Raw genomic sequence first — 20,360 nt, forward strand, 5'->3', positions numbered from 1 at the left:
AGACCATGTCCCCGCCTTCTTTTAAGGGTAAACGACACGCCGTGCACTGCGGGTGCTGTTAGGAAAGGGACACGCTGCCTTGCTTGCAGCCTAGGACGCCATCACTGAGCGCAGCGACTGTCACGGGCATCGTGATGCGGTTCCGTTGCTTTGCGGTTCCCTGAGATTAGAATGGGAGGAGCCATGGCCGCGACTGGGGCGGCCCCAGGTAACTCAGCAGTGCGCAGAGGCCAGGCTCTGAGCCTCGAGGATGGTCTTGGAAAACGGGCCACAAAAAAGATGCGGGTCGAAGGAGGGAGGAAGAGACGCCGTGCCTGGGGGCCCAGGGCCTGCGCCGGCCGGAGGGAGGCGGATGTGCCGCCTCCGTGCGCTCCTCGTCAGACGGCGGCGGTTACTGCTTCCGAGGTCAAACGAACCCGGACGCGTCTATAGCGTGCAGACCCCGCGCGCCTGAGGGAGCGGAAGACCAACCAGCGCCCCAGTCTGGGGGGAATGACTCCCCTCTGCCCTCGCCCCGCGCTCCACCATTTCTTTACGTCCGTGCTCCGCTCAGTGTTCAAAGACGCGCGCAGCGCGGGGCAAAAAGCCGAAGCCGCTGGGCCTCCCTTCCGGCCGCTGTCCAGCACTCGCAGCCGGAGCCGGGGCTGCCGCGGCGCCAGTAATGTCGGGGCCCGGGCTGCAAGGACACGCCTCGTCGGGCGCGTGGGGAGGGTCAGCGCCCGGCCGGCCCTCCCCGCGGCCTCCGGGAGAGGAAGGGGAGGGGGCGGCGGGCCGCCGGGACCAGGAAGCCCTCCGGGTTGGGCACTGGAAGGACGCGCAGCCCCTCTTCGCGCGCGCGCGAGTCCATTAGGCCCTCCTGATGGGGGAAGTGGTTGCTTTCTGTGGTGTGAGCGGGAGGCCTCCGTAGCTGTTCAAGCTCGGGTTGGCTTTGTACCCAGAGCTGGAAAAGCGTGAGAAGGCGCAGTAGTTTCCTATCCCAAATCCGCTTTCCCAGAGGGGTTTGCAACCCCAAATTGAATCAGGCGTCCCCTCTCAGCCAGAATTGTGGGCTCGTCCAGGGGTGGGTAGGGCGGGAAGCCGCTAGGGGGAGATTTAAGTTCTGGCGGGCAAGCTAATGCTGTATCCATCTGTCCCCTCTGCTGCTGTCCTTTCTCGCGTTCTGTTCTGCCATGCCCTGCTCTGAAGCAACACCCGCCATCTCTCCCAGCAAGCGGCCCCGGCCTGCGGAGGACAGCATGCGGCTTCGCTTTGTCCGGCTCTCAGAGCACGCCACCGCCCCGACCAAGGGGTCCGCGCGGGCTGCGGGCTACGACTTGTACAGGTGAGTGGGGACTCCCGGCCGCCTTCTGCCCGCGTCATCGCTGCCCCACGCGGAGAAGGTCCAGTTCTGGAGTTCTAGGGCTCTCAGTCATGTTCGCTTATAATCTTCCCATCTGTTGCCACAGCTTCAAACTTCACCTGCAAGATTACAGAAACAAACCCTTTTTGCATATATGTAGGATTTCTGTCCTTTTGTAGTGTTGAAAATTTTGGTTTTCCACGTTAGCATAAATTCAGTAAGAATTTGACAGAAGCATGCAGAATGGTAACTACATATAAATGTCCACCAAGGCATTATTTGTTTTGCAACATTTATTGTACCCTTTCCAAATGGAAGGTAGAGGTGAATAAGGCCCACTTTGGCTTCAAAGCGTGGCCTGAGGGTGATGCAGTGCACAATAGGAAGAAAAGCCACGGGGGACGTCTAGGTGCTGAGTGTGGAAATACCCAGGGAGGATGAATGAAAGGTGCTTCTGCCTTAAAGGAATTGTGAAATTTCTCTGTACGTCCCTATTTAAGTTCACTCCAAGTACTGGGAATGTCAGAAAGACTACGAATATGAAACGCGTTGGGAATGTCCATAATGCTACCACCCTTCCAATGGTTCAGCACTTTTTACCTCTACTAAAAACTTTATGTGTGTGATTTTTTTAAATCCTTACAACAGTCCTGAAGTAGTTGTTACTAACCTTTTTACAGGCGAGGATACTTGTAAAGAGCTGAATTGATTGCCCCAGGGTTGGAATGTAGTAAATTTTTGACCCTAAGTTCAGTGCTTCCCCCTACCCTTAACTACTGTGTCTGGGTCACTGAAGCCATTAAGGTAAGTGAACAGTGATACTGGGGGGAATGGGTGTTTACCACATGACTACATCCTTAGGATTTATTTTAAAGCATCCTAGATAATTCTAATGTGGGAACTACTGGTCTAAGTTATACAAGTATAGGAGAAGGAGAGAAAGGAGTGTGTGACGCAAGTAATGAAGAAAGGAAAGAAAAGGAAAAGTGACATATGGTCTGTTATAGCTGGAAGGGATGTATTCAGTCCCTTGGTTTTCATGGATAAAAGTGGAGTGATGTAGTACCATGTCTGGGCATTGTGAGTCATATGAGAGATTTAGATTTAAGATAATTAAAATATCCTAATGAACAAAGATGACTATATACAGAAATAGACATGGAAATAACTTATCTCTAATAAATTAGTCTAACTATTGAAAGAGAGGAAGTCCCAATGAAAGAAGTAAAAATGTAATACTGGGTTACTAGTCTGCATTAAAGTCTCCTAAGTAACTCACAGTTCTGCTCATTGTAAAATCTCACATTTCTATTGAAGGGAGCTACAGTCATAGCAACAGTAGCAGCATTTGCTGGGTGGATCTTAGAGAATCGGGTCCGTAGTAGTGCCCTTCTCCAGGGCCTCTTCTTAGTGATCAGCTCTGTCCCCCAGGCAGTGAGTTTCATGGTATCGGCTTGGTAAGCTTGGTTAACTCCCGAGACCAGCAGAACAGATAAAACAAAGCTCTACTCTCCCTTCCCCCATGTTGTCCACCCATTTTCCCCCTCCCTCTGCATGACTAACCTAATCATTAGAGGATTGTTGTGAGAATAAAATGAGTTATATACAACATTTAGGACTGTACCTGGCACAGAGTAAGGGCTTAGTAAATGTTAGCTGTTATTAGCGAGTGTTTGCCCTTCTTTCTTGGCTCTTTTTCAGAGGGAAATGATCCATACGTAGCTGTAGGTTTGGTGTGTTTGTGGGAGTGGGTGAGTTCAGGATCTTACCATGCCACCATCTTTGCACATCTCCCCTTGGTTTTTTCTTTCTCTTCCTCTTTTTATATCATGTTAGTGGAGCATGCATCTTTGAAAAGTCTGCCTTTCTGCCACCCCCTGCTAATATGCACATCAATTTCCCAACAAATTTTGTTCTGGGGAGAACAAGATTACATGTTGATAACCTCTTAAACCAAAAAAATTCACCAGAATGACTATATCTAAAGGTAGCACCATTTTAAGAATCGACTGAAAGGAAATGTCTACCACCACCTTCTTCATAAGTTTTTATTTTTAAATGATCTCTACACCGAATGTGGGGCTCCAGCTCGCAACCACGAGATCAAGAGTCGCATATTTGGAGCACCTGGGTGGCTCAGTCGGTTAAGCATCTGATGCTTGATTTCAGCTGAGATCATGACCTCAGGGGTGTGAGATGGACCCCTGTGTTGATTCTCTCCCTTTCCTTTTCCCTCTTCTGCCCTCTCTTCTCTCTCACTTTCTCTCTCCCCATCTCTTAAAAAAAAAAAAAAATAGGAAAGGAAGAGTTACACGCTCCACCGACTGAGCCAGCCAGGCACCGCTAAACTTTTTTTTTTAATCTGAATTAGAAATTTAGAGTACTGAACTCTTAGCTGGGTTATTGAAATTTAAGATTGCATGAATTATTTTGTGATTATTTTATGAGATGTAGTTAAAGCAATTCTGTATATTTAGTCACAAGGAAGAAAAAAGAAAAACAATTTTATGAATAAATACCGGTTATTTTCTTTCATTTTCCTAGTGCCTATGATTATACACTACCACCTATGGAGAAGGCCCTTGTGAAAACGGACATTCAGGTAGCTCTTCCTTCTGGGTGCTATGGAAGAGTAGGTAAGTGATTTAAGACACGGTAACTATTTGTCAAGCTCTTCCTTTATGATCTCTTCCTTCATCTTAGTTCTTCCTTCATCTCAGTTTCATTCAGGGTGTAAGTGAGGGAAGGGATATTGTTTGGCATGGGTCCTAAAATAAAGAAGTGCCAGCTGTGATGGCAGATACAGCTGCTCGAAAACTACATTTCAGTTACATATCTCTTTTTTGCACACACACATACCCCTACCCTCCCCAACCCTCCCCCTCTCTTTTTTCTGATTTCTTGAGCTCTTAGGAGGCTCACGTTGGCTCTGGAGTGTTTCTCTCAACTCCTCACTGAGACACTGAAAACACAGGTGGTTTTTAACTGAACTCCCCCTCCAAGGATCAGACTGCATCTGAGGTTAGACATCTTCATGAAGATGATGATGAGAATGGCTAATGCTTGTAATAGAAGAAAATAGAAGCACGGTTGGGCTAATGGCACACAGCATCTTTTATCCTGAGAGTAAGACTTCTGCTTCTCTTCACTCAGAGTCCATCAGACCATTTAGCCTTTCCCCCTTTGGGTGTTCTCCCATGGGGTATGTTGGGGTCACGGGTAACCCTTCAGGTACCATCAAATTGGGAGGAGCTATGACAATGAAGAGTCAGTCGCTGTCACTGGAGAGAGTGTTCAAAATGTTCTTAAATTGCATAATCACTTTCTAGCTTCAGAGTAAACGCGAAGCAACAAATGAAACTGTGGGTGGGAAGGGGCTAGACCACCACCGTCTTGTGACCATGAGTGTGAGAACTGCTCATACTTCTGCCTTCCAAAGAAAAATGAGATGGGCTCTTTCTTTATCTCCTTTTGGTAGCATTTGGCTGAGAGTATTTTGGGGGGTGGAGATGAGGAGATGGAATTGAAATAAAAGGAAAAACAGGAAGCAGCAGCATTTAATGACAAGTGCCTGATTTAAGTTATTCTGGAATAGAAAACTAGAAACTGCAATAATTAATGAGAGGCCTGATGCTCAGGTCAACAAATGTATGGTACAAAGTTTGCTTGTTTATGCTTTCATTTTAAGAATAAAAAACATGGGAATTGAATTTTTAAGGTTTAGTTTTTGACCATGTGCCTGACTGATACCAGGCCTTTTATCTTCCTCAGGTTCGTTTGTTTATACAGACGCGTCATTTGGCATTTGAATTAAGAGTAAGATTCCCAATTTCTAGGCTAAGCTCTGCTACTCATTGGTTAAGTTTATGTCTGTCTCTCTCCACCCTCCTCTTCTGCCCTCTTCCCATCTAGACTGCATCATGTTCAGATCTCCCATCTTAAAACAAAAGTCTTCTTCCTCAGCCCTGTTCACTGCTAGCTGCAGTCCGCCCTTTGTGGCAGACTGCTTGAAAGCGCTGGCCGAGGTTGTCCCCAGTTGCTCACCTCTCAGTCTACCCCAATGGTCCACTGCCAGGCCACCGCGAATCCTCAATGGACTGAAGTCGTGTTGGAGTGATTTAAGCTGCCTTTGAATTAAACTTTGTCGAGTTTTTCTACACTGTTCTTTCCTACTTTAAAAAACAGTATAATAAATAGAGTCTTGGATCCAGAACCATCTGCTAAAGTTAAGATGAAGAGGTAGATGTCCTAGGAGATGAGAGTGGCATGCTGAAATTGTGCACATTACATCCAGTATTGCATCTCCCCCCACAAAGGGGCCCACTTCCTTGTTGTTTTTGTTTTTGTTTTTTAGCTCCCCGTTCTGGCTTGGCTGCAAAACACTTCATCGATGTAGGAGGTAATATGTTTACAATTTCATTCTGTAAATATGTGTTTATGTTTACTTTGCCTTTGCTTAACAGGTAGTAATCAAATGACAGATTTAAGACAAGAAAATTATTTTTGTTCTTTTACCTCTTTAATAAGTTCCACCTCTGAAATAACAAACAATCGTGATGCAGTTTCAGATATTATTTGGTTATGTCTAATTTTAAAGTGACCATGATGTGAAATGCATGTTATTTTACTAATAGGCTAACTAGACATTATCCTATGGATAGGATTTTTGCCCTGGCTTAGTGATAATCTGCATTTAGTCCAAAAATGACTCTATTCTTAAAAGAAAGTTAGTTTTATAAGGGTAGGGAAAGCTTTCATGTCATTTTTTTAAGCAAGTATGTTTTGCTTAAATAATTAAATTATTTAAGCATAGCTATTAAATTATTTAAGCAAAAGTTTACAGAAAATGCAGGTCAGTCTTGTAAGAATTTTCATACCTGTATAAGAGAGCTATCCACATTTGGCAAAATACAAAAAGTGACTCTCCCTAGGTTAGAAGAGAAAACACTGTGCTTCCCTATCTACATTTTTTGTCAAGCAAGTACTCAGCGACTCCTGTTTCCCTTATGATAAAGCCTTACTCACATCTCCCAAAATCAACAACTTCATTGTAGAACCCCTTTCGTGAAGAGCCCCATCCCTGCTTGGCCCTCTTGCTATCAGCTGCCTAACCACCCTCACCATCAGGAAATTCTCACCTTTCTGATACTGCGTTCCATCTCCTTTCTGGAGTACTGACCTCACTGACCTTTGTCCTGACTTCTATTCCCATCGTAGTGAGCAGAGTGCCTCACCTAATTAGGTATCTTGGCGCTCCAGTTCGTGGGTATGCTAGATTCTCCAAATCCCTCCATACTTACAAAGCTACTTTTTAGCAGATAAAGAACTGACTTAGAGATGAGATGATCCCAAGCAGACATGTAAACCCTGGAATCTTCACCCGTGATTCTAGTCCCTGTGTTCTTTATGCTGCAGTTAAATGCTGGGTGTCCCCTCACTCCATCTCTCACCAACCAGGTGCTGTCCTAAATTAGCTTGCGGTTAACTGGTGCTGCAGGCATTAAGTAAGGAATGAGGCCTGTCCCGGGCTTGTCTCTGGCCTGCCCCTCATCCTCCCTTTGGTGTCACTAGGTGGTGCTGTGGGGCAAGACAGGATCCCCAAGGTGATCCTTTCTTCCAGACTGAAGAGGAGCCAGGTTTGACACACCACGGATGAACAGCCCGCTTGGCTTGAGAATTGCCTGGGCTCAGTTATGCTTGCTTTTCAAAAATACTTTTATAACATCAAGTATGGTAATTTAGGACTGTAACTTCAGAATATAAGAGATTGCATATATTTTTAAGGAAATCTCAAAGGGTTGTGAAAGGAACATGGGCTTTGGAGTAACAACTAGACTTGGGTCCCAGCTTTGTCATTCATTGGCTAGTTAGTACTTTCTGAGCCTCAGTTTGCTCTTCCATGAAGTGAAAATTAGTGTGCCTGCCTCACAAGGATAGGAGGATTGAGTGATAATATATGCCACACATCTCACACTGCTTGGCACATATTAGACCCTATAAGTTATATTTCTTTTTTTAAAAATTTATTTATTTGACAGACAGATCACACGTAGACAGAGAGGCAGGCAGAGAGAGGAAGGAGGAAGCAGGTTCTCCGTGGAGCAGAGAGCCTGATGTGGGGCTTGATCCCAGGACCCCGGGATCACGACCCGAGCCGAAGGCAAAGGCCCTAACCCAATGGGCCACCCAGGTGCCCCTATAAGTTATATTTCTTATAGAGAATTCATAGACTTTTTTTAAAATGTGGCAACATTTTTGGTTTTTTTTTTTCTGACTTTATAACTAGTTTTTGCTCTGTTTAAAACAACCTTCTGAAAGATTCATGTAAATGAAACGGAAAGTTAGTTTGCCTGGTGGTTGGTGTGGTATTATTCATAAAATCACACTGTGGTGTGTTCTTGGACGCAGAGTCTCTTAAAAATGTCTCTTAGGCACACGTTTATCATAGTTGGCCACAGTTTTTACTTCAGAAGAGAGATGTTGTTAGAAATCCCAGGCTGTAAATAAGGGTCAAAGGGAAAAGTTGAGTATGCAGGATTCTGTTCAGAATTCACATCTGGTAGGTGTGGATAGTTTTCACTAAAGAAGGTTTCCAACAAATGACATGCCAAAGTCTTGACACAGTAAAACTTTTGCCTGAAGTCAGTTAATTACTCTGCCAGTTCCAATGTATGATTTTTCCAGTGATAACTTCAAAATACTTTCTGCTTTCTCATGAAGAGAAATATCCCTAATGCTTATGTTCCTTATGTAGAAAAAGAATGTCTTGGGCTTTTCTTGAAGGTCAGATTGCCTCTGAGTAATAAATAAATGTGGAACAAATGGTTGGCATTCATGCTAAAAAAAAAAAAAAAAAGTATTATTGAGGATGCTTTTTTTTTTTTCTGCCATACATTTTAATTGACTTTGAACAGCTTCATTTGTTTTAGTTAGTTAGTTAAAAGGGTTTTCACATCTCTATGTATGAAGCATAAAATCTTGGTAGATGTCTGGCTTTACAGAATTCAAGACACCCGATTCGTGGGTGTGCTAGATTTGAGTTTGATGAGACTACCTGATAGCTACATAGCAAAGGTCTTTCCAAAAGGGATTGTTTTTGTGTGGGAGAAGATGCCATAGCGTAAAAACATAAATACTTGCAGATCATAGGTAAAAGATTTAAATACCCAAACAAACTGATAAGGGAAATTGTGCAATAAGGGAATAAATCATAAATAAAATACAGAATAGGCAACAAACATATGTGCAACAAACATACAGAGGAAAAACATTCTCACCTCATTAGTCATCAGGGAAATGCAAAGTAAAGCCATGAGATACCATTTTTCACTCATCACAGTGGCCAGAATTTGTTTTTAGAATTTTTTTTTTAAGATTTTATTGAATTTTTAAAAAGATTTTATTTATTTGACAGAGAGAGACACGACGAGCGGGAACACAAGCAGTGGGTGTGGGAGAGCAAGAGAGAAGCAGGCTTCCCACCGAGCAGGGAGCCTAATGTGGGGCTGGATCCCAGGACCCTGGGATCAAGACCTGAGCCGAAGGTAGATGCTTAACAACTGAGTCACCCAGGCGCCTCGATTTTTTTTTTTTTTTTTTTTTAAAGACTCCATTTATTTGACACAGAGAGAGAGCACAAGTAGGCAGAGCAGCAGGCAGAGGGAGAGGGAGAAGCAGGCTCTTCACTGAGCAGGGAGCCCGATGCGGGGCTTGATCCCAGGACCCTGGGACCACGACCTGAGCTGAAGGCAGCCACTTAACTGACTGAGCCACCCAGGCGCCCCTCGATTTTTTTTTTTTCAATTGATTTGTTTTTTAAGATTTTTATTTTATTTATTTATTTGACAGAGAGAGAGATCACAAGTAGGCAGAGAAGCTGGCAGAAGGGGAGGCGGAAGTAGGTTCCCCGCTGAGCAGAGAGCCCGATGCGCTCTATCCCGGGACCCTGGGATCATGCCCTGAGCTGAAGACAGAGGCTTAACCCACGAGCCACCCCGACACCCCTTGAATTTTTTTTAATTGGGGGTTGTCTGGGTGGCTCAGTTGATTAAGTGTCCAACTTTTGGTTTCAGCTCAGGTTGTGAGATCAGGCCCCATGTCAGGCTCCTGGCTCCAAGCTCAGCAGAGTCTGCTTGAGATTCTCTCTCCCTCTTCCTCTCCCCTTACCCCTCCCCCCACTCACATGTGTACTTTCTCTCAAATAAATAAGTCTTTAAAAAAAAAGATTGCTGTCATTTGGTACTGGTAAGGACTTTGGAATTGGGCATTCTTAAATATCGCTGATAGAAGTTTGAATTGCTATACCTTTTTTGCAAGGTAATCTAGAAATATCAATTAAAATTTTAAATGTACACACCCTTTGATCAGGGAAGTGCCTTCTGGAAACTTTTTGATGAGACTGAAAATCGCTAAAATACAAGGACATCTGACACCTGACTAATATACAAGATAATATACGTAAAATCTATTACTATAACATTGGCTACCCGAGGGAAGGTAGGGGAACATTATTTTATTTTATATGTATGTGTAGTATTTGCGTAATCTAAGGTTTTTCTTACAAAGTAGAAACTAAGAGTTCAGAAGTCCGTCTGCATTGTCTTCATTGAGCACCTTCCAGACAAATGAGTACTTGCCTGCACTTGAGATCTCCAGCTCCGAGATTCTATGGTCTTCTGGGGTCATATGTTCCAGAGGGAATAGTATGTTCTCCGCAGGGGTTTCTCCACTGAATCCCATCCAGGTTGTTCTACAGCCAGAACTTTCTGTGTATAGATAATACAGAAAACAGCTGGTCCCATCGTTCTACCAATTACACATTAAGGACTAATTTAATGGTCACGTGGCAGTGGGGAAAGATGCCAGTTTTCAGGATTCTTTGAATTGGTCAAGGTTTTGTTTCTGCACAGCTAGAAAAGAAAAGACTGTTTCCTTCAGTCTAGACATGATATGAACGAGCTCTGCTGCCTTTCTGCTACTTATCTACCCCTCCTTCTCACGGTTTAAAATTACTTATCTTTGGGATGCCTGGGTGGCTGCCTTCACCTCAAGTCAAGATCCCAGGGGGATTGGTCCCAGATCGGACTCCTTGCTCAGCGGGGAGCCTGCTTCTCCCTCTGCCTGCTGTTTCCCCTGCCTGTGCTCTCTCTTCGACAAATAAGTATTTTAAAAAATTAGTTATCTTTAATTCAAACCCTTAAAAATGTTGTATTAGGAACCTTTAAGAAGGCTCAGTTTGATTTCATTTATCCCCAGTAAATTATTCATAAAGCATAAGGATTCATTTAAACTTCTACTGTAATCCACTGGTGAAATCTAAAAGGTTGGTTTTTCTGAGTACTTTACCCCATGCTGGATTTTTCCCTCCTATAAGGAAATTGAAAGGGAATGCTTACTTTTGTTCTTTTAAAAAAAAAATTTTTTTTCAGTTGACCTTCAAATAATTATGAGTTTGGTCAGTCTGATACCCATTGAGGTAAATTCCTGATTATTTTTCTTTTCTTTTTTTTTTTTCTTTAATAAGAGTTTTGTTTGTTTGGTTTTTAGGAGGTGGGGTGTTATTAATACATAAGCTATAACATGGAGCTACATTTAATTGGTCCTAGCCACCATTTAACAAACTGGGGGGAAAGAATGAACATGTATAAAAGGAAACTGGCAGTGGGGAGGATGAGGAGGAAGAGAAGTGACTCCTAATAGGGGATTTTGTTTCAGGGTAATGAAAATGGTCCCCCAAACTGATTGTGGTGATGGTTGCACAGTTCCATAGTTCTGAATATTCTAAGAACCGCTGAGTTGTGAATTATATCAGTATTGAAGGAGGAAACGGGAAGGCCTGCTACACCTGTGTTATCTGTGCTTATGTTTATGGAAACATTTTAAGTTCTTGGCTCAAAGTTAAATGATAACAAGCCTGGTAAATGGACCTCTCTGGGCCAAGGCAGGGCCCTGGCTCAAGTCCTCTCCTGCAAAGATTTGTTGTCCCTGTGTTCGTAATCTCAAACAGGTCCTGATCACACATGGTGTTACGGAAAAGTGTGCTCATTACTAGGCTGATGTGCAAATGTCTTCCGAGAGCTCATGCTCTAAGAAGGGCTGGTGGCTCATACTAAAAAGAGGTGGAATATGAATGGAAGGATTCACCTCCATTTTTGTTATGAGTGTTCTGATATTAGCCGGCCTGAGGCTTAACAGTGTCAGCACTGAGTGATTCCACGGCAGATCTTCAGGCTATTGGACATTTTTATTTATGACTCCATCATATTTCAATCTGGATATTAGTGGGAAGCAGCTACCAGGAAAAGCCCTTAAAACCCAAGTTGTAATTTTCTTCTGGTCTTTTTAGCAGGTGTGCAGCAGATGCACAGGAGTTTGGGAGTGAGGATGACCCATGTGAGATCCTAAGTACCTACTCCCAGTTTAGAATAGGAAATGGCACCATATGTAAGGGTGACAGATAGGAAAATTAGGACCATTCTATGTATTTGCATTTTAGTAAGACTCATTTCTTAGTTTTCAGACCTTACCTAGTTTCAGAGCAAGATTCACTTACTTGTTTGTGAGGATTAAAATCTTGGAGCTACATAAGAATGGTTTTGAAGTAACCCTATACCCTCAGTGTTCTGGTAGCATAAACCGCGCTCATGTTACTCTTCTTTTTCTTAGCTGGCGTCATAGATGAAGATTATAGAGGAAATGTGGGTGTCGTGCTATTTAATTTTGGCAAAGAAAAGTTTGAAGGTATGTTAAATGCATTTAGTCACATAAATGCAGTGAGTTTTCTGAATTCTGAGTGTCTGGATAACACATGCTCCCTCTCATTCTCACTGTACAGGCAAGATTAGAGAAAGCATTAATAAAATATCAATAATAAACTCTTATTTCCTTTCAAGTCAAAAAGGGAGATCGGATCGCACAGCTCATTTGTGAACGGATTTTTTATCCAGAAATAGAGGAAGTTCAGGTAAGTATCATAAAAGCCAAGCAGGGAATAAATGGTGTCACCTCTTCAGTGAAGGGGAAAATACAATTTCAAGGGTTTCCTATGCTGTTTGTAACTAAATAATAGCACATATAATAGTCCTATTTAAAGCAAAATTAAAAGCTTAGTTTTAGAATTTCATGAAAAATTTTTTTAGCTATTATATGGCATTACTTTGAGTAATAAATCATTAAAGAAAAATTCTTTTTCTCTTAGCTTTTTTGAAAATTTCCCAATATTTTATTTATGGAGCTTTAAAAAAAATTGCTTTTCTTTTTGTAATCTCTTTGAAAGAATAAAAGTCTTACAGCAAGAATAAAAGTCTTACAGGTTAGGAGCTAGAGAGAACTGAAGAGAACTGAAATTAACTACCTGGCAACCACCTTTATGTCTTTTCAGGTTTTAGATGACACTGAAAGGGGTTCAGGAGGTTTTGGTTCCACTGGAAAGAATTAAATTATGCCAAGAATAGAAAATGAGAAAACATACTTTTTTTTAAAAATAAAGAGTTTTTGCTTAAAGTGTTTTGGTGTTTTGCACATCTGTAAACGTAATAGCTTTAGTTTCTAAAACTGTTTGGTTCTCTTAGGAATTAGGAAAAGATACCTCTGTTTGGGGGGGTCCCATAAAACCTGACATGCTTATGTTTTTACACATCTGATTATTGTATAAATCTGTGTGGTGACCTAATACAAACTGTTTATTTTCTTAATCAGATGTATATCGATTACAGATCCAAAAACCCTGTATTATTTAATTCACTAAATGCTTTCTCTTCAACTTATTTAGTTGCTTTGTAAATCATAAGCAGTGCCTTTCATTCGACGAATTTGAATTCTTTCACAGATACAAATTATTGTATGAAGTGAACTAAAAAGATAATAAAAAGAAATTAAAGTTATTCCTTGTTCGTCCCTTCTCTTCATCGCTCTCAAAAATGTTTTTGATCTTGGGGCTTCTGGGTGGCTCAGTTGGTTAAGCGTCTGCCTTTGGCTCAGGCCATGATCCCGGGGTCCTGAGATGGAGCCTCAAGTAGGACTCCTTGCTGAGTGGGAAGCCTGCTTCTCCCCTCCCTCTGCCTGCCACTTCTCTGCTTGTGCTCTCTGTCTGTCAAATAAATAAAATCTTTAAAAGAATGTTTTGGGTTTTTTAAAAGGTTTTATTTATTAGTTTGACAGAGAGATCAGTAGGCAGAGAGAGAGGGGGAAGCAGGCTCCCTGCTGAGCACAGAGCCTGATGCTGAGCTCCATCCCAGGACCCTGAGACCATGACCCGAGTAAAAGGCAGAGGCTTAACCCACTGAGCCACCCAGGTGCCCCCCAAAAAGTTTTTGATCTTAAGATTCTTAGTGACATTTGGGAAGAAGAGAATCCTCAGGTTATTTTTTTTTTCAATTACTATTATTTTGGGAGGGTGTGGAGAGAGGGAGAGAGAATCTTAATCGGGCTCCATGCTCAGCTGAGCATGGAGCCAACACCAGGCTTAATTTCATGACCCTGAGATCATGATCTGAGCCAAAATCAAGAGTTGGACTTTTAACCGACTGAGCCACCCAGGCAGTCCTATTATTATTTTTTATTCATCCTTTCAGTAGGCCCCATGTTGGTTGGGTAGAGCTGTGTTTGTGAAAGGAGTTGTAACCTGGGTATTTAGAGACGTTTGGTTCTTCTGATTTCATTCCATCGAATAAATTGTACAAGTTGTGTGAGTTTCCCTCACTAAAGTAGCGATAATAGGCCACAGGCAATTTAATAGGGATAAAGTACGTAATGATGTGTGTTGAGGCCGCTGGGTTTGTCCATCCCAGGTACTTTTGAGTTACTCTGTGTGAGCAGCATGCCCTTGCAGGTGTCGGGGCTGAGTTTGTGCATTAGCTTGATGGACCTCGTCTGCAGCTTTCCAGGCATGTTTCCTGTGCTATATGCCCAGACCCCTTCGCACCAGGGCTTCAGTGTCACTAAGGTTTTGCTGGTCAGATGTCCTGGTGTCGGATTCACGGGACATCATTTTGCAAGTGTGGGCCATACAGATGGGGGTACTTCCAGAGCTGGCGGCCCTCTGCTGCCCAATTCCTGGAAGCACAGGCTAGAGTTTGTTTCTTCTCTCCAGTGAATCTTTAGGCCATGTTATAACCTGCAATGTAGTATTTTCCAGCTGTGGGTCGCAATTCATTGGTGAGTCATGAAATCAACTCCTCGAGTGCATTTTTAAAAATTAAATTGAGAAACAGCTGAGGACAGCCCACGTCAGATGGGTAAATATTGTGAACATTGTTTGAATTACATATTTATGTGTTCGTTTGTATACTGGGTCATGATATAAATTATTTCTGCAGTCAATAAAATTAAAATAAATCTCTTTCTGCTAAACTAGTGGACTCTATTCTCTGAACCCTGACCAGTACATAGTAACAGTTGAGTAAGAACAAATGGTATGATGTGACTGCCAAGAGATTTGGCTTAGCTCACACTGTTAATGTTCGTTCCACTTACTGAAAGTCTGCTTTACTTCTACAAACTGCTTGTTTTTCTCAGAGCATACCTGTGGGAGAGTAGATAAAACACTCTTTATAGATGACAAAAGTGGGCACAGAAATGTTGAGTAACTTGCTTAGTATTTCAGCTCGTGACCACTGTTAAAACTCAGGTCTTGTGGCTTCAAAGTCCATGTTCTTTGCAGTATCTTCAGTCTTCCGAGTGGTAGAGAGAATACAAAATGGAAGAGATGGCTAATGACAGTCCTCTAATTTATTCGTACCTGGCATCTGTTTCCGTCTGGGCACCGTACTCAAGGGAGTTTGTTCAGATCTGAAGCTACTCTGAAAGACACTTGGAACCATGCTCATGAGGGATAGATGGAAGATGGGGGTTGTTGTTTGGAGGAAGAGTATGTGTTGGGTGTGGGAGACTGGAAGAGGGCTGGCTAGAGAAGGTCCCTGGAGTATGATAGGTCTTTGATTTTAAAGACTCAGAAAGGGAATTAGGTTTGTCATAAGTGACCCTGCAAGACTGGAACTAAGATCAGCTCATTTAATCTATAGAAGATGGTGGCTATAAGAGAAAATACGTATTGGTCTCTGCCCCCCAGTTGCTGGCACAGAGCTCATAAACCCTTGTCATTTCCTAAGTGAGAAGAGCACTAGGAGCACCTCTTGTTCTAATATTAGCCTTTGACCCCAGGTGCTGACACCGAACTCCCGAAACCCTTGTCACTTCCTGGATGAGGACTGTCTTGTTCAAATGAGGGCATTCTGGGTGGCTTCCTATGGCTCCTGGGTGAGGGCTGGTCCCCAGAAAGACCAAGCCATGATTAGAAGCTTAGCATTTCCAGTCCACCCCACCGAGTGGAGAGAAGGGCTAAAACTGGAATTAATGGCTCATGCCCATGTGGTGAAGCCTCCATAAAATCCCCAAAATAAGAGGTTAGGAGAGCTTCCGGGTTGGCAATGACATGAAGGTGCTGGGAGAATGGAGAGCCTGGAGCGGGCATGGAAGCTCCGTGACCCTTCCCATATACCTTGGCCTCCTTATCTTCCATCTGGATCTTTGATCATGTCATTTAATCAACTGGTGAACAACTCTGTTTTCCTGAATTCTGTGAGACACTTGCAAATTGAACTGAAGGAGAGGGTCACGGGACCCTCCAGTCTGTAGCCACTTAATCAGCACGAGTGACAGCCTGGGCTTGCGACACATCTGAAATGTGTGTGGGGTGGGGGGTAGTCTTGTGGGACTGAGCCCTTAAACTGTGGGGTCTGATGCTATCTCTGGGTAGATCGTGTCAGAACTGAATTAAATTATAGGACCCCCTGCTGGTATTACAGAGAATTGTTTGGTGTGTGGAAAAGCCTCCACACCATGAGTGACCAGAAGTGAGGTGGTTAAAGTGAGTAGTAAAGGTCACAAACAGGGAAGAAAGACCTAGGAGGGCAGACCTGGGTTTTTCCCTACATAGGAAGGAGACAAGCTGAGGTTTTTCTTTATATTGACATAAGGGCAGATTCCTGGAGCTTCCCTAAGATAGCAAATTTAATGAAAAAAAAAAAAAAAGCAAAGAACATGTCATAGGCAAGAGGCCTATCCTACCAGTCAGTTGGATTGGGTTCATTCAGACTAATTTTCTATGTTACATGTACAAAGTTTGGATATTTTAGATCATTTTTACTTTGTTTTCTTGTGAAATACAACATTTGGAAAAGTACATAAAACAAAACTGTACAATTGAGAAGAATTACAAAATAGAACACATAAATATTCGTCTGGTCTGGTTTTCCAGGAGGTGAAAGCGCTATGCTAATAAGGCTTGGTTCCTAAGCTCACATCAGTTTTGCTTGATTCCAACCAGGTGGATTCAGTTGGTAGGAAAAGGGCAACCTGGTAGCTTCCATTTATAAGGGCAAGTTCTTCCTCAGTAGAAAGGAAACCAAAGTTTTTTTTACCAATGGCCAAAGACAAGTCTCGTTTTACACGTAGGACTGCACCTTAGGATCTTCAGATGAACTACAAATTGAATAATAACCACACTATCAGTTCACTAACTTCCCAGGCAGAAGCCTTCTTCCTTGACAATTCTGCCTCACTCACTGATGATGCCCATTGTCCACCCCTGTCCTTGGTGCTGGACACCTTGGAGGAGAAATATTCTAGGGAGAAGCCTACAGGCATCCACTCCTCCAGTTATCTCACCAGGGCGGCTATCAGCCGAGGAAGCCACGTACTAGTACCTAAGCAATTGGCCTAGGTGTGTAGGGAAGCCAAGGCCCAAGATTGGGGTTTCAGAGCACCCTCCTTCCACAGTACCTCCCGCAACAGGACCCTCCCCATCTCCCCTGACAGGACATACAGGATAATTATTTCCTCCAACTCGTTTTCCATCTTATCAATGGAAGAACGAGGGAGGACTAGAGGGCTAAGATACGCAGGCACCTGGAGTTTTGTGAAATGAACATATCGGGGTTTGCACTTAATGGGCCTCAGACATTGGTATGGTTACGGGAGTCGTGAGTCCAAGTTGTCCCTTGGAGCATTCTCAGCAGGGCTCCTTACCACAAGCATGCTGCTTTGACCATCCCCAACTCACTCTTGGCCGGGTTTCTCACTTCTCTTCTTTTCCCTGCGTCTTCCAACACCCAGTAGTGGTCCCTGTTAGAAGAGTGCCAAGAGCTCAGACATCTCTCTGCCCCCTAACTTCCTTCCCTACTGGTAACCTCTACTACGTGCCCTTAAGGTAGCAGTGATAAGCTCTTGGTCTTGAGAACCGTAGATTACAGAGAACAGTAGAAATCATGCACCAAAGCTCAATGATATTTGTAGTAATATTTATAGATTAGAGAGTATCCCTAGATATAGAGAGAACTGTATGTGCAAAACCCATGTTAAGAAGCATATGATCATTCTAGTAAAGATAAAAGGGTAATCTTTGATCAGGCATTTAAAACCACCATACTTCTCTGTTCATTAGTGTGAAATTTACTGTTTTATGTAACTGACCCAATCCTTTTAGCTGAGAAATGCCCTCAGTACTATATCATCATTCTGAGAAGAGGGGTGAGGTGGGGAGAAATAACTTATCAAAGGTGAAAATAAAATGCCCTTTGCTGAAAAGATACCTCTCCCTTTGGAGATGGATTATCGACACAGTGTTTTGACAGTGCTTTTTCTTTTCCTTACTGAAAAGAATGAGAAAAGGGAAACAAATGAAACTGGAATTCTCTCACTGAGGGAATCTCCTCAAGAAGTATAAGGAAAAAAATTATATAAAAAAAAGTATAAGGAAGTAAATTAAAAATGGTCTCCCCTTACTAGCAACGAAAGATGGTTAAATTGGGAAAAAATTTTAAAAGATCCAAGAGGTCTCCTAAGGAAAATACCTAGTAACTTTTTATGAAAGTAATATTATAGGGGCACCTGGGTGGCTCATTTCGTCAAGCGGCTGCCTTCAGCTCAGTTCATGATCCCAGGGTCCTGGGATCGAGCCCCACATCAGGCTCCCTGCTTAGCGGGGAACCTGTGTCTTCCTCTCCCTCTGTCTCCCAGCTTGTGCTCACACTCCCTCTCTGTCAAATAAATAAAATCTCTGAAAAAAATGAAAGTAAGATAATAGAGAAAATTTAAGATTAAGAAATTACAAAATTTTCAAAAATGGATTTTACAGATGAGTGAAGGAACCTCTGGTAGAATAGTAGCAAAATAATGATTGTCTCTGTTGGAATTGCTGGTAATCTTTCTTTTTGCTGTACTTCAACATTTTAAACATGAAAACTATATTATGTGTTTAAGAAAAAAGCTTAAAATTTTATGATGAAACAAATTTTGATCATGTTTACTATTTTAATGAATATTTTTTAATATTGAAAAATATGGGAAGATTATGACTATAAAACTACAAGTTGAGGGGCACCTGGGTGGCTCAGTGGGTTAAAGCCTCTGCCTTTGGCTCAGGTCATGATCTCAGGGTCCTGGGATCAAGCCCCGAATCGGGCTCTCTGCTCAGCAGGGAGCCTGCTTCCCCCTCTCTCTCTCTGCCTGCCTCTCTGCTTACTTGTGATCTCTGTCTGTCAAATAAATAAATAAAACCAAAAAAAAAAAAAACCATCATAAAAAAACAAAACAAAACTACAAGTTGGTATAATACAACGCTAGCTTTGGTGTGTTTTAGACTCAAGTTTAAGGTCTGCTCTTTTATCAACTAAAAGATCTTGAATAAGTAAAGTAACCTACAACTGCTCGATTTTTTTTAGCATGAAGTAAGGATAATCATTGAGTAATCCGCAGGGTCCCTTCTGGTTCTCCTATTGCATTTTAGTGACTTGGGTGTCCAGGCAGTATGGCTGTGGGAAACTACTGCCACCTGGTGGCAGTTATCTAAAGTGAGGGGGCTGTATTTAAAGTATAAAATCATTCATTCACTCATTCATGCATGCTTATCCAGTATTTGCTTAGCATCTGTGTGCTGGGCAAGTGCCAGAATCATGGTTCATTCAATTTAGTGTTTTTCTAGATAATACTTTCTAGACAGGAGCTGTCACATGCTAGCTGTATGACTTTAAAGACATCATTTAACCACTTACGAGTCTCTGTCTTTAAGATCTGAAAAATAAAGATAATAATACCCATCTTACATGATTAGAAAATCTAGAAATTATGGGTGTAACATATCATACAGTCCACAGCAAAGAATATTTGGTCAATGAATGGTAGCAATTATCCTCAAGAAGGTTACCATCTAGGAAGGGAAGTAAGACAAATAAGGAAATCATTGCAATATGTGATGTGACTTGAAAATACAAAAACAGTCAGCAAAATGGCAAAAAAAAAAAAGGGCAAACAGACTGGAATGCAAAGGACATGTAGGAATTGCTGAAAGCTGTTCCGGAATGGTGGGCTGCTGGTCTACTCCAGAGGGTCCTATGTGCCAGGGAAGCAGGGGCTAGCCATAGAAGGCTTGGGGCAAAGAGTAATGTCCTCAGAGCTGAGTCTCCAGAAGATTGATAGTAATCTAATGTCTGTCACAATGAGGTTAAGAGATCATCACCAGGATAGCTGGGCAGTAAGCACAGAGGACAGCAAAGGAAGTATGGATAGAAAGCACTGAGAAACTATAAAAACAAAGTCGAGAATGAAACTTTCTAAGACTTGAGACAGTGTTAGATTACAAATGAATCACCTGAGACTAAGGGAGGCTACAATGTGCTTGGGGTTATAAAACCAACCAAATCAGCAGTTGTAGGACTGGACTCCAAGGTTCCTGACTTGGTATCTCATAATATCCCTTCTCCACCCAGGGAAGAGTTTAACCCAACTTTTGCCTAGGATATAAACACTAAATAGGTGCAGGTTTCTAGGAAAGAAAGAAACTTTGTGACTATTTTCTAGCATGCCAGGGGCTAAACGGGAAATACTGTGACAAAATATTCCTCTGTAAGCCCGTTCACTCTGAGTAGTAGAAAGGTCATTATACTTAGAAGGAAATGAAATCCCAAGTGTGTTCCATTTTGAAACCCCTGTGAGATTTATAAGAGCTTAACTTTTAGTTGACATG

General features: G+C 42.5%; 1 protein-coding gene across 2 annotated transcripts; it reads left to right on the forward strand.

Moving 5' to 3' along the window:
- Positions 1–393: 393 nt before the first annotated feature.
- On the forward strand, positions 394–13,192 carry DUT (deoxyuridine triphosphatase). 2 transcript variants are annotated; one of them, XM_080809314.1, is made up of 7 exons: positions 394–658; positions 1,186–1,321; positions 3,884–3,975; positions 5,694–5,738; positions 12,005–12,079; positions 12,232–12,302; positions 12,720–13,192. In XM_080809314.1, the coding sequence occupies exons 1-7, from the start codon at positions 493–495 to the stop codon at positions 12,774–12,776; spliced, it is 642 nt and encodes a 213-aa protein (XP_080665440.1). In that variant the 5' UTR covers positions 394–492; the 3' UTR covers positions 12,777–13,192. The 2 variants fall into 2 exon arrangements, with proteins under 2 accessions (XP_080665440.1, XP_080665441.1); XM_080809315.1 differs by having other exon boundaries at positions 426–658; positions 1,208–1,321.
- The last annotated feature ends 7,168 nt before the right edge of the window (positions 13,193–20,360 follow it).

The sequence above is a fragment of the Martes martes genome, assembly GCF_963455335.1.
Source record: "Martes martes genome assembly, chromosome: 7".
In the NCBI taxonomy this organism is placed as follows: Eukaryota; Metazoa; Chordata; class Mammalia; order Carnivora; family Mustelidae; genus Martes; species Martes martes.